This window comes from Arachis hypogaea, chromosome 6 (genome assembly GCF_003086295.3).
Source record: "Arachis hypogaea cultivar Tifrunner chromosome 6, arahy.Tifrunner.gnm2.J5K5, whole genome shotgun sequence".
NCBI classification, from domain to species: Eukaryota; Viridiplantae; Streptophyta; class Magnoliopsida; order Fabales; family Fabaceae; genus Arachis; species Arachis hypogaea.
Genome location: NC_092041.1, coordinates 18,036,718 through 18,050,253, shown reverse-complemented (window position 1 = coordinate 18,050,253; position 13,536 = coordinate 18,036,718). Strand labels below are relative to the sequence as shown.

The 13,536-nt window shown below is 35.5% G+C and overlaps 2 protein-coding genes across 3 annotated transcripts; both read left to right on the top strand.

The window, feature by feature from the left end:
- Positions 1-299: 299 nt before the first annotated feature.
- Positions 300-2,768, top strand: LOC112696328 (uncharacterized). Its single transcript, XM_025749051.3, has 3 exons — positions 300-1,070; positions 1,145-2,191; positions 2,290-2,768. Exons 1-3 carry the CDS (start codon positions 378-380, stop codon positions 2,539-2,541), a joined length of 1,992 nt encoding a protein of 663 aa, XP_025604836.1. The 5' UTR covers positions 300-377; the 3' UTR covers positions 2,542-2,768.
- Positions 2,769-9,702: 6,934 nt separating this feature from the next.
- Positions 9,703-11,829, top strand: LOC140173431 (uncharacterized). Of its 2 annotated transcripts, none has more exons than XM_072196818.1 (5): positions 9,703-9,878; positions 9,982-10,060; positions 10,610-10,755; positions 10,858-10,989; positions 11,242-11,829. In XM_072196818.1, the coding sequence occupies exons 2-5, from the start codon at positions 10,022-10,024 to the stop codon at positions 11,729-11,731; spliced, it is 807 nt and encodes a 268-aa protein (XP_072052919.1). In that variant the 5' UTR covers positions 9,703-9,878; positions 9,982-10,021; the 3' UTR covers positions 11,732-11,829. The 2 variants fall into 2 exon arrangements, with proteins under 2 accessions (XP_072052919.1, XP_072052920.1); XM_072196819.1 differs by having other exon boundaries at positions 9,704-10,060; positions 11,242-11,379; positions 11,452-11,829.
- Positions 11,830-13,536: the final 1,707 nt, after the last annotated feature.

The window sequence follows — 13,536 nt, the reverse complement described above, 5'->3', positions numbered from 1 at the left end:
TCTTGATTCATCATTTTAGAGGATGATATTATTACTTGTGTCAACAAAACCTTTTACAGCTGAAATAGCTGCTGCATGTTTTATTGCTGTTCTATTTATTGTCTTCTTTGTAACAAAAAATGTATCTCAATGTAATTCATTTTATTATTATTATTAAAATTTAATTTGGAACTTTTTTATGCGGCAAAAGTTAAAAGATAAAATAAATGGGAGGTTTTTTTTTATCTTATTTAAATTTTAAATTTTATAATTTTAAAAATTAAAAATCTCCAAATAGGTTAAAAAGGGAGGCGGGGAGGAGTGCGGAATTTGCAAATCCAATTCCAATTTTCGGATCCCTAATCGTATCATATTCTATCTCCTCATTCGACGCCGACATGAACAACGATGATCGGGAATTGTTGAACCCGGAAACGATGCTGTCAATCCCACTGAAGAAGACTGATCCGGTGGAGCTGTACCTGCCGTTACGTAAGTTGGTAGCCTCAAAATACTCCGAGAGCCATGCACAAAAAGTTGAAAGCGTTCTCGAAACCCTAAACAAATGCCGCAGGGACATGGTGGAGCGTAGAGGGGGCCTCTCCCTTCCGATGCAACGTGACTGCCTCATCCACTACTTCAGATGCCTTTCCATGGTTGAGCCACTCTTCACCTCTATCTCTTCCGACGCCGATTCCATTCTCTTTGTCTGGTACGACGCCTTCAACCCTGACCATCAGGATGGGGTCTCCTCACAGCGCAGCGCCATCCAATTGGAGAAGGCCGCTGTTGTCTTCAACCTTGGAGCCATATGCAGCCAGATTGCTGCCTCCTGCGACCGTACCACCGCCCTTGGCCGTCACCTTGCAATGGAAGCCTTCAAAGTTGCCGCCAATTTCTTCCTCCAACTCTGGAAGGTTTTTGCCAAGGACGTGGTCTCCGCCACCCTCGATTTGACTCCCCTCTTCGCGCAGTTTCTGCGGCACCTCTTCTCCGCTCAGGCTTCCGAGCTCGAATTACGCGAACAACTCAACAACAACGACGCCGGCGACGCTCTCCAACAACACCGATGTGCCCTAGCGTTTAGATCGGTCAGTCTTCACTCTTGATTGATTTTACAATTATTTTTCATTCTAGTGATGATGAATTGATGATGATGATGTAGGTTTATAAGCGTTATCGTAGAGCATATGAACTGATGCGTACTGATTCGGCTGCACGGAAACATGTCGACTCTTTTGACCAAACCTGGGTAACTCATGTTTACCAGAAGGTGAAATTCTTTGAGGCGGAGGCTCGTCAGAGGCATTCATCCATCCTACCCGAATCCGAGCAACCTGATGTATTCTCAAGGGTCAAATCTTGTGCTCTTGATCATGATGCAGAATGTGTCACTGAGATATTAGTTAGAAGGATTTGCAGGCTCTCGAGGAGATCCAAGCTAGGACCATCACAAGTGTACGTTGACCTCATCCTCTCCGAATACAGTCCTTTTAAGATTATGAAGGATGGAAAGCTGGTGGCTTACCCATGGGACATGCCTCCTCCTTATCCAACAAATTCGGCAATCCTCTCGTCTTTGATGTCTTCTTCGTCGTCTTCTTCGTATTCGGATATTCTTGCATTCCTTCCTTTGAAGAAAAGTGAGCCCTTGAATCTCTATGAGTCACTGCGCAATTACTTTGTCCTCAAATACTCTGAGAGCGTGGCAAAGAGAGTAGAAGGCCTTCTCCAAACGCTACACAAATTGCGAATTGAGATGCTGCGTGATGACCTTTCTCTACCTTTTCGCCGTGACTGCCTCATCCTTTATTTCAAATGCCTTTGCATGATTGAGCCTTTCTTCCCTATGAATGCCTCACCCAACCCACCTATCTTTGTTTGGTACAATGCCATCAACCCTCAACAGCACTCTTCTCAGCATAACATCCATTTGGAGAAGGCCTCTGTTCTCTTCAACCTGGGAGCCCTCTGCACCCACATTGCTCTCTCCTGCGATCAAGGCACCATCCAAGGCTATCGCCTTGCCATCGACGCCTTAAATAATGCTGCACATTGGTTCGATCAACTGTCGGTGTTTGAGTCTCTCAATGCATCTGGCACCATTGACTTGTCAGAACCATACATCGATAGGGTAGTAGAACAGTTTTCCGGCTTGAAATTGAAGTTTTGTGGTCTCCAACCTTGTGGATCATCATTACCTGGATATCTTGTATGTAAAATCATCTTCCTTTTCAGTTTATCTTTTCTTAGTACAATTGATTGATGTCAATCCTGATTTGTTGAATTATTTGATTTGAGACGATGCAGGCTTTAACTTATTTTCCGCGGACATCTGAGCTTTTAGCTTATGATCCCAGTGATGTCACTGAACAATTTCTTTTAGGGTATTGTAAGGCTCACTACCTGCTTGAAAGGGTATGTGAAGCACCATGCTTGGACCTTCTCTCTGAGGTTAGCCCTGTCAAGATTGAGGATGGAAATCTTGTGGCCAATGCAACCTTAAAGGCACCAAATTCGGCATTGGAGAACATGAGCTTGCAGGAAACGACACTACAGTAACGTTACCGTAGAGAAAAGCTTTAGGAATGAACTTATTTACTTTTTTTTTTTAAATTGGATGTCGGAACTTTGTTGGTTGATTCAGTGTTTCCAATTTCCAATCAATGCCTACTAATTTTAAATGGGGCACTCTACTGTACAGATTGAAGTTGTATAGAGAGAGAATTAAGTTTCTTTTATAGTTATTTTTTATTATTTTATTAATGTTCAAAATGTAGGTTCCATTATTTTTAATCTCTCTTTCATCACATAAAAGAAAAGATCTGTAAACTTACATCTTTATTATATAATTCACCATTTTAAATAAGCAAATAATATTGTTTCATTTAGAATCATTCTTATTTTTTAGTGAATAAATCCTTAGAATGTAAATCGATCACTTGAATGAAAATGGAGAAATACTAACCCATACAACTAAATTGATTGATGAGTTAGATTCGATGATGTATAAACATATCTAACATTAAAAAGAAATTTATCTACTTAATATAATTCTGTTACTGTTCACATTGATTTTGCTTGAGCAGTCTGTAAATCCCTCCTGGTTAAGGCTATGGTATGGAATAGAAAAAGAAATAGCTGCAATAATGCTAGATAATAGATTCTTAGTTGTGGTTTGTAATAGTAGTTCAGATAAAGAAGATAAAAGAGCACGTATCATGATTATTGATGGAGAATTGGTATGTTGTGTGAATTCATTGATTCGAAAATGCATGCGGACATGGCACTTAAATCCAATATAATAAAAATTGAAAACAAATCTGTATTTGGTATCAGAGAACATGGTAAAGTCAGGTTGTATTTTCAAATTTGTAACTTTGAATGCTTAATTAATTTATAGGAGTTTACTTTTTGGTTTGTAGTTGTCTCTCAAAAGATAACTTCTGATTAATCTTGCTTTTCCAAACTCTCTATCACTTTCTTGCCTAATTCTGCAATTTTTAATTACTTTATTGTTTCATTGATGCCTGGAATAAAATTAAGTGAAATGATATTTTTGTATTGAGTGATTCTGTCTTTCTTGTTTCTCCCTTTTTGTGGAGGGCTTCTTCATGCCAAATGAGATTGAGAGGGAATAATTGGCATGAAATACATTTATACTAATTGCCATGATTGAATTCTTAGAGTATTAATCATTTATAAACATTTCTCATTAGATGTTCAAGAAGAATTTAGATTAACGACAGGTGAGTGATTTGTATATTTATCCAAAGGTTTTATATGTTCTAGACGATGCTTTTTATATGTTATTATGAACTTTTTATTTAGCCTTTATGTTAAAAGTTTTCATAGGTTCCCTATTCTCTTTTACTTAATTTCCAATATTTTTATGTGTCTTTATTCTTTGTCACCATTTTGAATCTTCTATGCTCTTCATTATAGGGCTGGTAATGTTCAAAGTGTTAAGAATGCTATCAAGCACCTTGGTTTTGATATCATTTCTTTTATGATGTTCTTGGTGTTCTTTTGATAACTTCTTCTGAACCAACTTGATAGAGACTGAATTCCTGAAAGCAGAGAGAATAATGGACTATAATCTTCTAATTGGTCTTAATTTCTGTAATGATTATTCAGTAGAGGAAATGAAAACTTCAAAAAGTGAGTTTTGTTCAAGTGTGGACTTTGTGTTTTCCTTTCATGTGAATTTGTTAGATCATGCGAGATAAATAACATGTGGAATTATGAATTATGAATTTGGCAGGTAAGAGAGACATGCAGAATGACGCGCAGGATATAAAATGGGTTTTCATAGGCTGGTATATTGTTTTCTGTTAATAATTCTTAAAATATTTATCTGAATAAATTGCAATGAATTTTTGAAAGGGGACTATTATATGATAGGTTTGCTTGCATTTTTCAATAGATGATTCATAAATTGATGCTGATGGCAAAATAGCTAAACATTATTAATTTATTATTAAGTTTATTAAGTGATTTTTTCTTCAATTCTATATGTTTTATTAAGAATACTCTTCCGTGTTATAAATCGGTTTCGTTCTATTCAACGAGCTTTTGATGCTTCTTATTCAACAAGGAAGTAATCTCTTAAACTCTGCAAAAAAAAAATTCCGACGCTCAAGTCAGTGAAATATTCTCGAAGTGAAAAGAGTGAATATGATATTGTGTGATTTGTTTTTTCTCTGCCGGTCTCTCGGGCCTAAGTGGTGGTATTTATGGTGGTTTTGCTTCACCAACCTTGAACGTGGTCCGAGATTTTCCGGGCGGCAGCTTTTTTGTTTGAGTTTTTGTAATGTTAGATAACTGACTGAGGTATATACTCTGTTGACCGAGCATTGCGGAATACGGAACACTATATATTAATTATTCGCTCATGACATATATAGTTATTCTATTATATTACAAAAATAAGTAAATAATCAATTTATGATTCTATTTAAATAGCTTATTTATTTGGTTGCATTCTCCTCCTCGAACAAACCATAACCGAGTTTTGATTTAATAAAGTTTATTGGAACTTGTATATGTTATATAGTTCTTAATTTTTTAAAATTAGGATGATCAATGATTTTATTAATTCACACCTTACCATATGAGAACTGCAAATCTGTAGTATTATGAGATTCATCACTCAAAAAACATTCAAGTCAGAAGAGAGAACTTATATAGATTGTACTTTATAAAGAAAATAAGATTCTTCAATAGTTAATGTTGGTGGGAGCTTGTCAATTATATCCATTTTGTTTTGATTAATTGAATCCAACATTAAAATATATTTATGTGTTTTGGATTTGCTGTATCCATCATTACATAGTTAAAAATTCTTTCATCTCATTGATTGGATTTGAAACCAAGAACGATTGGAAGCATCAAAATGGTTCTTAATGTAGAAGTCAAAAATTTATTTTGTTTTCGATCTTTTTTCCGCTACAAAATGGTCCTGCAGGTTCTAGTTTGTTTTAAATTCATCATTTGCACTAAAAAATAAATTTTAAAGACAAGTTTGCCCTTCATGTCATTCCCGCAAAATCATTTCGCCTTCCCCAATCAAGCCGGTGTTTAAGAAAACGATTAGTCCCTGAACGTTTGTGTGAAACCCTACGAAAACGTTCCTGCGAGGACGGTCTAGACTAGTGGTTGAAGGTCTTCCGTTGTTGGTAGTTCGAGCGAGGTTGTTGAAGACCTTCATGCATTGATCACTTGCCTTCGTTGCTGCAGATACCCCTTTTTTGAGGTAAGCTTTTTATCCATGCAATGTCGCATTCGTTGATGCAGGTAACTAGTGTAGGATTTAATCTAGGCAGTGCGAACCTTTGTGTAAGGCTAGAGTTTGTGCTAATTATTTTTGTTTTCATTGTTATTTGGTTTAGTAACATATCGTGTTGAATAATAGGGTTGTTTGAGAAGAAGATGTCACTCTTTAATATGAGGGTGCATCATGGGAGTGCATTCGAATATGAGAACGGTGTCTTCAAGTATTTAAAGGGTCAAGTTACAGTCGTCAGCAGTTTGGATACTTGAAGGAGACCATCGCAGCGTTATGGTACAAAGATCCAAATGCAGATGATTCTGAGAGTAACTTGAAGTTGTTGAAAGGTGACTCAAAGACAATTGAGATGTGCAACATAGCCGACTTGAGGGGATTCATTGATTTGTTTGTGGTGCATGAGGTTGGGGATGCCGATGAGTTTCCGGAAGTTGGTTATATTGACGTTGGGGGGGGGGGAGATATTAGGGGCGTCGAGAGTGAAGAACTTAATAGTGGTGGTCTTGAGGTAGTGGTATTTAAAGGAGACAAAGAGAAGACTGATGCTGTTGGTGATGCAACTGAAACCAAATATCAAAATAAGGGTGTTGGAGTAGAGTTAGGCCAGGAAGGACAGATTGGAGGTAGTGACCATGAAAGTAATGGCGAAGACATTGATAACCCAACATACTTGCCATCTAATGAAGAGGGGGATAGTGCCAAAGACCTCCACTTCACTGACAGTGAGGAAGAGTATGACTATGATAGTGGATTTGGTGAAGAAAATTATGTGCCAAAGAACTCTACTACGGACAAGGGTAAGAGGGTTGTGACAAGTGATTTGGAGGATGAGAAAGTAGCAAAGAGTGATGACTTGGAGCAGGATCACATGATTGGAGGACAAGACTTGGGGGCTGATGATGCAGAGGAGGATGCTGATTGTAAGGGGCTGAGGTCTCCAGTCCATAAACCTGAAAAAGACATGAGAAACTACAAATGGATGGTGGGAACACTTTATGAATCTAGGCAAGAATTTAAGGACATGGTGGCGGCCTATGCAGTTCAAACAACTAGGAATATTAAGTTCAAGAAGTGTGACTTGGTAAGGGTCTGGGCTGTCTATCAAAAAGACTGCCCCTTTTGGCTATATGCACATAGGGTTGACGAGGAATCAATATGGCAGCTAAAAAGCATGAATATGTAACATACCTGCATGTAGACACATAGGGTAGGAATTATGCACTCTAAATGGCTAGGCAACCAGTTTAAGAAGAAAGTAGAATCTAATCCAAGAATCAAGGTAAAGGATCTGGTGGCAAAGACACAAAAAGTTGGAATCTGACCGTGATTAAGGCAATGGCAGCAAAAACAAAGCAAGAGGCTTTGAGCCAGATCTAGGGTACATTTAGGGAGCAATACAGAGGATTAACAATTAGTCGATTACTGTGGTGAGCTGCTAAGAACATATCCAGGGTCGTCGGTGTACCTGAAAGTGATTTGATCCCCAGATTTTGCTCAGGAGAGACAGAATCCAAATTTGATGAATTATTGTGTCTTTCAAAGATTGTATGTTTGCTTTGATACATGCAAGAAAAGTTTTCAGCACTGCAGACCATTTATTGGCTTGCACGGATGCTTCTTAAAAATTCCTCAAGGAGGACAACTGTTGACTGCAATTGAAAGAAACCCAAATGACCATATTCTTCCAATTGCTTATGCAGTTGTGGAAGCTGAGACAAAGGATTCTTGGGCCTGATTTCTACGTCATCTTGCTGATGATTTAGGTCCACAGAATATTGAAAAATGCACATTTATGTCTGATCAAATGTTACATTTTACATTAAGCTTGTGGTTAAACAAATATAAGTTGTGCTAAATAAAAACAATGATTTATGTACTAATCAAATGCATGCTCACCTACTGGTTATAGGGTCTATTGTCGGCATTTGAAGAGGTCATACCAAGGGTGGACAACAGATTTTGTGTCAAGCATCTCTATAACAATTTTAGGATGAAATTTTCGGGTTTGGAGATGAAGAACAGAATGTGGAGGTGTGCTAAGGCAAGTCATTAGAAGGATTGGGAGAAGGAAATGAAATGTCTGCGAGGTATGAATAAGGGGGCATTTTAACATCTACACGGCATTCCACCTAGGTTTTGGTCCCGTTCTAGGTTTACTTTTCATTTAAAATGTGACACCCTTGTTAATAATATGAGTGAAAGTTTCAATGTTGTCATAGTAGAGGAAAGAGAAAAACCTATTGTTACCATGTTAGAGGATATTAGGGTGTATCTGATGACTAGTTAGGCTGCCAATAGAGATAGGATTCAGAATTATTGGGGAAACATTATGCCAATAATTAGGAAGATATTAGAAAAATAGGCAAGCTTAGCTAGGGACTGGAGGACATACTGGTCAGCTGCTAGTAAATATGAGGTTATGTGTGGATTGGATAAATTTGTTGTAGACCTAGTTGCTGCTGAGTGTTCTTGCAGGAAGTGGCAAATGAGTGAGATTCTATGTCCTCATGCCATCAGCTGTATCACCTTCAAAGGCCTTGATTTGAAATCCTATGTGGCTGATTGCTACAAGAAGGATGCCTACCTAAAGTGCTACCAAGGGTGCAGCAGCAGCAACCTCCTCCAGCAAAAAACAATCACCAAGCTAGCCATCTGAGAGGAAGAGGTATTTTTCTGTCATCCAAAGTGGTGCACCACATGTTCCTCTATAGAAGCTGAAGCTGATGGCCAAATTATCTCCAAGTGAATGGGGACATCTTTAGGATTTGTTTGTTATTCTCTTTTCTTATTAATGTCTTACTAATATTGAAACAATGTTTAGTTTCAGAATAATGCTTTATAAACACTAGTTTGATGTCTGTATTTTGGTATTAGGTGTTTCAGCATACTTTGTTGAGTCCTGTTTTTTGTTACAGTGGCATAACATCCACTGTAATCTATGTTATCATCTTAGACTTGTGAAACCAACAGTTAATTTGTGTTTGTTTTAACTTCTCCTCAATTGAAATCTGCCATTAGTTAAAGACTGAATTTTTAGAATCTCATTCATGCATATTATGCTTTACTGAACTTCTTCATTAAGATTGCAAATTAAAACATCACACCTAGCTCACCATTAACCAAATTCACATCATATACAATATTAAACATCGCTTTCGTTCATTAATTCAAACAGGTTCACACATGATACATCATTAAACCATTGAAACATCACAAATTATCCTCAAACTTTAACCCTATAATACAACAAATCTCCTAAAATTCCCTATCTAATCATCTATAATTTAGGTGCATTCCATATGGTTGCTTTAACCTATATGGATTTTGCAACAACAAGAACAAAAATCCAACCCAGCCAGCAATACATAAAGCAGCAACAATCCTAAGCTTCCATTCAACATCCTTGAATCGTGATTTTAAGTTTGTAATATTCCTCCTTGTTCTTGCAATTTCAATCTCATGCTGAGCACTTCCAAGTTCCGAATTTGCCCATCAGAAAAAATCACAACCATCCTAAACTATAATTTGCTCTCTCCTGCGATCAAGGCACCATCCAAGGCTATCGCCTTGCCATCGACGCCTTAAATAATGCTGCACATTGGTTTGATCAACTGTCGGTATTTGAGTCTCTCAATGCATCTGGTACCATTGACTTGTCAGAACCATACATCGATAGGGTAGTAGAACAGTTTTCCGGCTTGAAATTGAAGTTTTGTGGTCTCCAACCTTGTGGATCATCATTACCTGGATATATTGTATGTAAAATCATCTTCCTTTTCAGTTTATTGTTTTTTTAGTTTCCTAATTTCATTTTTTCCCCATAGTTATAGCAACACTTTAGTACTTATATAATCATGCTACTTAAAGAAATGGAAATGTATTCTTAAAGATGTGTTCAAGGTTATAAATTTTTGAAATTTTGGTTTTTCCTTCTTCTATTCTGCTTTGTGGTTTCTATTTTGTTTTTATAGTTTCTAATTTCATTTTTCCTAGTTATAGAGCATAGACTTTAAACATATATTTGTTCTGCAGACCGAGTATGCGAAGTCTGCTGAAAGATTGCACTCACCTTCTTGTTTCTATTCCTCCTGTTGCGGGCATTGGCGACCCGGTATGATTTTGCTCTATTGATTATTATATCGTCATGTGTCAATGGATTTTGTATTCTGAGGTAATCTCTTTCAGAACCTACATTACGTTTTATTTATTTGTAGATGTTTCAGCATGAAGAACTTCTAAGAAGCTCGTTAGTCGATGGGAATCTTCAATGGCTCTGTTACTTGTCTTCAACTAGTAAGTCTTCATTGAACTTAGTAACTAGTTTGATGTTGTTGTTCCTTCATGTTCATGAATAAGAGAATTGCAAGTTGTGCTTTTTCAAAAATAAAATCACTCGTGGGCGAGAGTCGCATTATCTGGTATATAAATCTTTGCACAAAACATAAATCACAAGACATCTTTGTTGTTCTGATTGAAAATTTGAAATTCTTATGAAGAAATCATACTCTCAATGGGCATTATAAGTTACATGTTTTAGACCAGAAAAAAAAGAATGCATAGAATATGCATTTTATCGTAAGCTGATAAGGAGAAACATATTATATCTTTCACATTCTTTCTTTAAGTTGATCTTGCAAAAATGTTGTGTAATGTTTAACTAAAAACGTATATGAGTTATGATAGGACATTTTGGTGTCACTTGATCCATGTATAGTTATTCTTTTCTAGTTTGACTATTTTCCATGAATACCAAGGATCTTGCATAAACATAAAAGAAACTAATTTGATTTAACAATATTGAGTTGCCATTTTAGTTGTCTGCTTATGCTTCTGACTTTCTAGAACCGGGTTTTCTGGCGGCAAGTAATGTGCTACTGCTGCTTAGAGATGAAGTTTTCTAACGCTTTCGAATCCAAATATAATCTCAGAGATGCATCCTGTCTAGCAGGCGTCTATGGAGACTGTGGCGGTGAACTAGTGGATGAGGAGTGAGTGTAACTAAACAAATCACCTTTTTTTCAGTTTTTCCTTCAAAATTTGTTAGACTATTCTCTTAGTTGGTTCTGAGTTTGTCCATCGCGTTTCGACAGCTACCCAACAAACCCGAAAAGAGAGTCGGCTAAATTAAGGTTAGCTTCTGAAGAAGGTTGGTCGAATTTGGCTCACCATCTTGGGTTTTCACAAGTATTCCGCCTTGGAGGTATCTATGGCCCTGGTAGAAGGTAATTTCCTGTTTACTGTAATTCATTTTATCTTTCAAGTAAGGTTTCTCTTCTGAGTTTCTTTGCGGTTTATGTGCAAATAAAAAATTTGCTCAAGAACTTCATCACTGTCTGCCTTGACAGTTAAGTAAACTCACCAATATAGAGAAGAGATCTTATCGGCAATTTAAATTATAAAATTGGGATTATGTTTTTATGGAATTTAGCGCATCTCTTACTTTGCATTTACTACTTCATATTCTTTTGTTTTAGTGCGATCAATACAATACTCAAGCAGGAGCCTTTGTCGGAAGGGCAGAAGATGAGAAAATACCGAAAATATGCGTCGAGAGTTCACGTTGATGATATTTGTCAGGCGCTTATGGCTGCTATTTACACAACTCCCCCAAAGTTAGTTTTGAGTGTAATCAACTTTCTAAACTATGCAAAATTTTGCAAGATTCTATGGCATTTCACTTGCAGGGAAGTTTACAACATCGTTGATGATGATCCTGCTCCAAGAGAAGAAGTATTTGAATATGCAAGAAAATTGGTGTTGAAAAAGTGGCCAGACTTGAACTTAGAACATCTAGAGCTGGAAGAAAGCTCGGGTGCGAAAACGAGAAATCAAAGGGGTGAGAAGCGCGTGTCGAATACTCGAATGAAGAAGGAACTTGGAGTGCAGCTACTTTACCCTGACTACAGATCAGGATTGCAGAGCATAATTGACCAGATAGAGAACCCTTTTTTCCACTGTAGTTGATCATTGATCATACTTACAATTTGAGTTAAATTCTCTGCAAACGCCATTGTAATTCTTTAAAGTGTTGAAGTTGAGACATGAAAATTTGGATAGTGAATTACCGAATTTTTTTCTGCAAATCTTGCCAAAAACAGCTGCAACTAATGTAGTAGTTTTTTCTTTTTCAGTTTATTTACAGAAACCATAGGTGGTTAAAAATGTTGAAGTCTTCCAATCATAGTTTTCTAACATATTTGTGAGATTATCATTTTTTATGCAATGATCAAAACAACTACACGTGTGTTTTGAGTTCATATATTATTGGATACAGTTAGATATGTTTTTTTTTTCAAAATAAATAAAATTTTAACTATTGATTAGAATTTTTCATTAAAATGATTTGTTATTGCTCTTTTTGTATATGATTGTTTGGTCATAATTATAGGATTAATATTCATAAAGTCAATATCGGTTACAAATTCAAAATCAATTCAAAAATAAATAAATAGGACTTGTTCATAGTAAAACTATATATAAATATATTGTGATGTAATTTTACCTTTGTTAGCATATTTTTCCTCCCTCTCTCCCTAAATTCTTCCTTTTAATGTGTCTGTATATCTCCTACAAAGGTCTTTTGATACAAGAGTGAGTGTATTTTTTTGGTTGCAGTGTGAAGCAAAGAATTCTTCTAAAGTTAATGGTTGGTAAGTATTTCTTTTAATTATAATTTTCTTAATTTTATTCCTTAGTGATATCTCTCTATATAGGGTTTTGCTGCTTCTTATTTGTTTATCTTCATTGGCAAATAGCCAAATATTTAAATATTTTTCAGTTTTCTTTTATCGATTTTATTTTATTAACGTTGTTCATGTTTTGTTTTCTGTCGATTTCAAATTTTTTTTATCAAAGATAGAAAGACTTGTACCCGCAATCTCTAAGTGAGTATGGAGAGATTATGCCATTTGAGTTATAGTTCGTTGAAAAAATGAAACATTTTAATAATAGGCAATTTAATCAATGTTTGATGTTTCGTATTTATTTGGTTTGATTGCATAGAGAAATAAATTAATAAATATTTTCAATAAAAAGAATATTTTCCTTTCTATTCTTCATATCCCAGTTTTTTATTACCATATATTTTATATAATAATTCATTGATTCTTATAAGTTATATCATTTACTTTCTTTTACATTTTTACTTGTTTCAAAATATTTTGTTATAAACTTATAATACAACCTATCGTATTGGAATAAATGCCTAGGATATCTTCCTTTTTTAAAATGATTACTCCTTTAGTGTTTGATCCCTTGTTAATACTATTTTGTTATTTTAATTTTGTTTTACACCTTTTGTTTTTAAACAATTAAGGCATCTTATCTTAATTTTTAAGTTTATCAAATAGAAAACAATTATATATTTGTTTTACAAAGTTTGAAAGCAAGCTTAAAGCGGATAATTTTGCTATAATTTGTTAAGATAGAGGCACTACCTTTGTTAAGAAATTTTTTACAATCACTCTCCTTACCCAAAAATTTAAGGCATTATTCCAATCACCCTTTGGTATAGCATGTCATAAATTAATAGAATTAAATGCTTATTATTACAAAATTGAAAAGATAATTAATGTTATGTTAAATTGTTTCAAATTTGAATTTTTAGGTTGATTCCCTTCCGTTATGGATGTTAAATGCACTTCTAAAATAAAAAACAAAAAATAATTATAATCTATTGAAGCAAAAATGTCATATATCTATCATCTTAAAAAAAAGTGTAAACTTCCCAAAGTCCTTCTCATAAGGTTTACATGTTTGTTATATTCTTT

What these genes read in the sequence shown, in the direction of transcription:
- LOC140173431 (XM_072196818.1), top strand. Translation starts at nt 10,022, where the DNA reads ATGGGAATCTTCAATGGCTCTGTTACTTGTCTTCAACTA. An exon ending in GGTGAACTAGTGGATGAGGA is followed by an intron (nt 10,756 to 10,857) that starts GTGAGTGTAACT and finishes GCGTTTCGACAG; the next exon opens with CTACCCAACAAACCCGAAAA. An exon ending in ATCTATGGCCCTGGTAGAAG is followed by an intron (nt 10,990 to 11,241) that starts GTAATTTCCTGT and finishes CTTTTGTTTTAG; the next exon opens with TGCGATCAATACAATACTCA.
- LOC112696328 (XM_025749051.3), top strand. Translation starts at nt 378, where the DNA reads ATGAACAACGATGATCGGGAATTGTTGAACCCGGAAACGATGCTGTCA. An exon ending in GTGCCCTAGCGTTTAGATCG is followed by an intron (nt 1,071 to 1,144) that starts GTCAGTCTTCAC and finishes ATGATGATGTAG; the next exon opens with GTTTATAAGCGTTATCGTAG. An exon ending in CATCATTACCTGGATATCTT is followed by an intron (nt 2,192 to 2,289) that starts GTATGTAAAATC and finishes GAGACGATGCAG; the next exon opens with GCTTTAACTTATTTTCCGCG.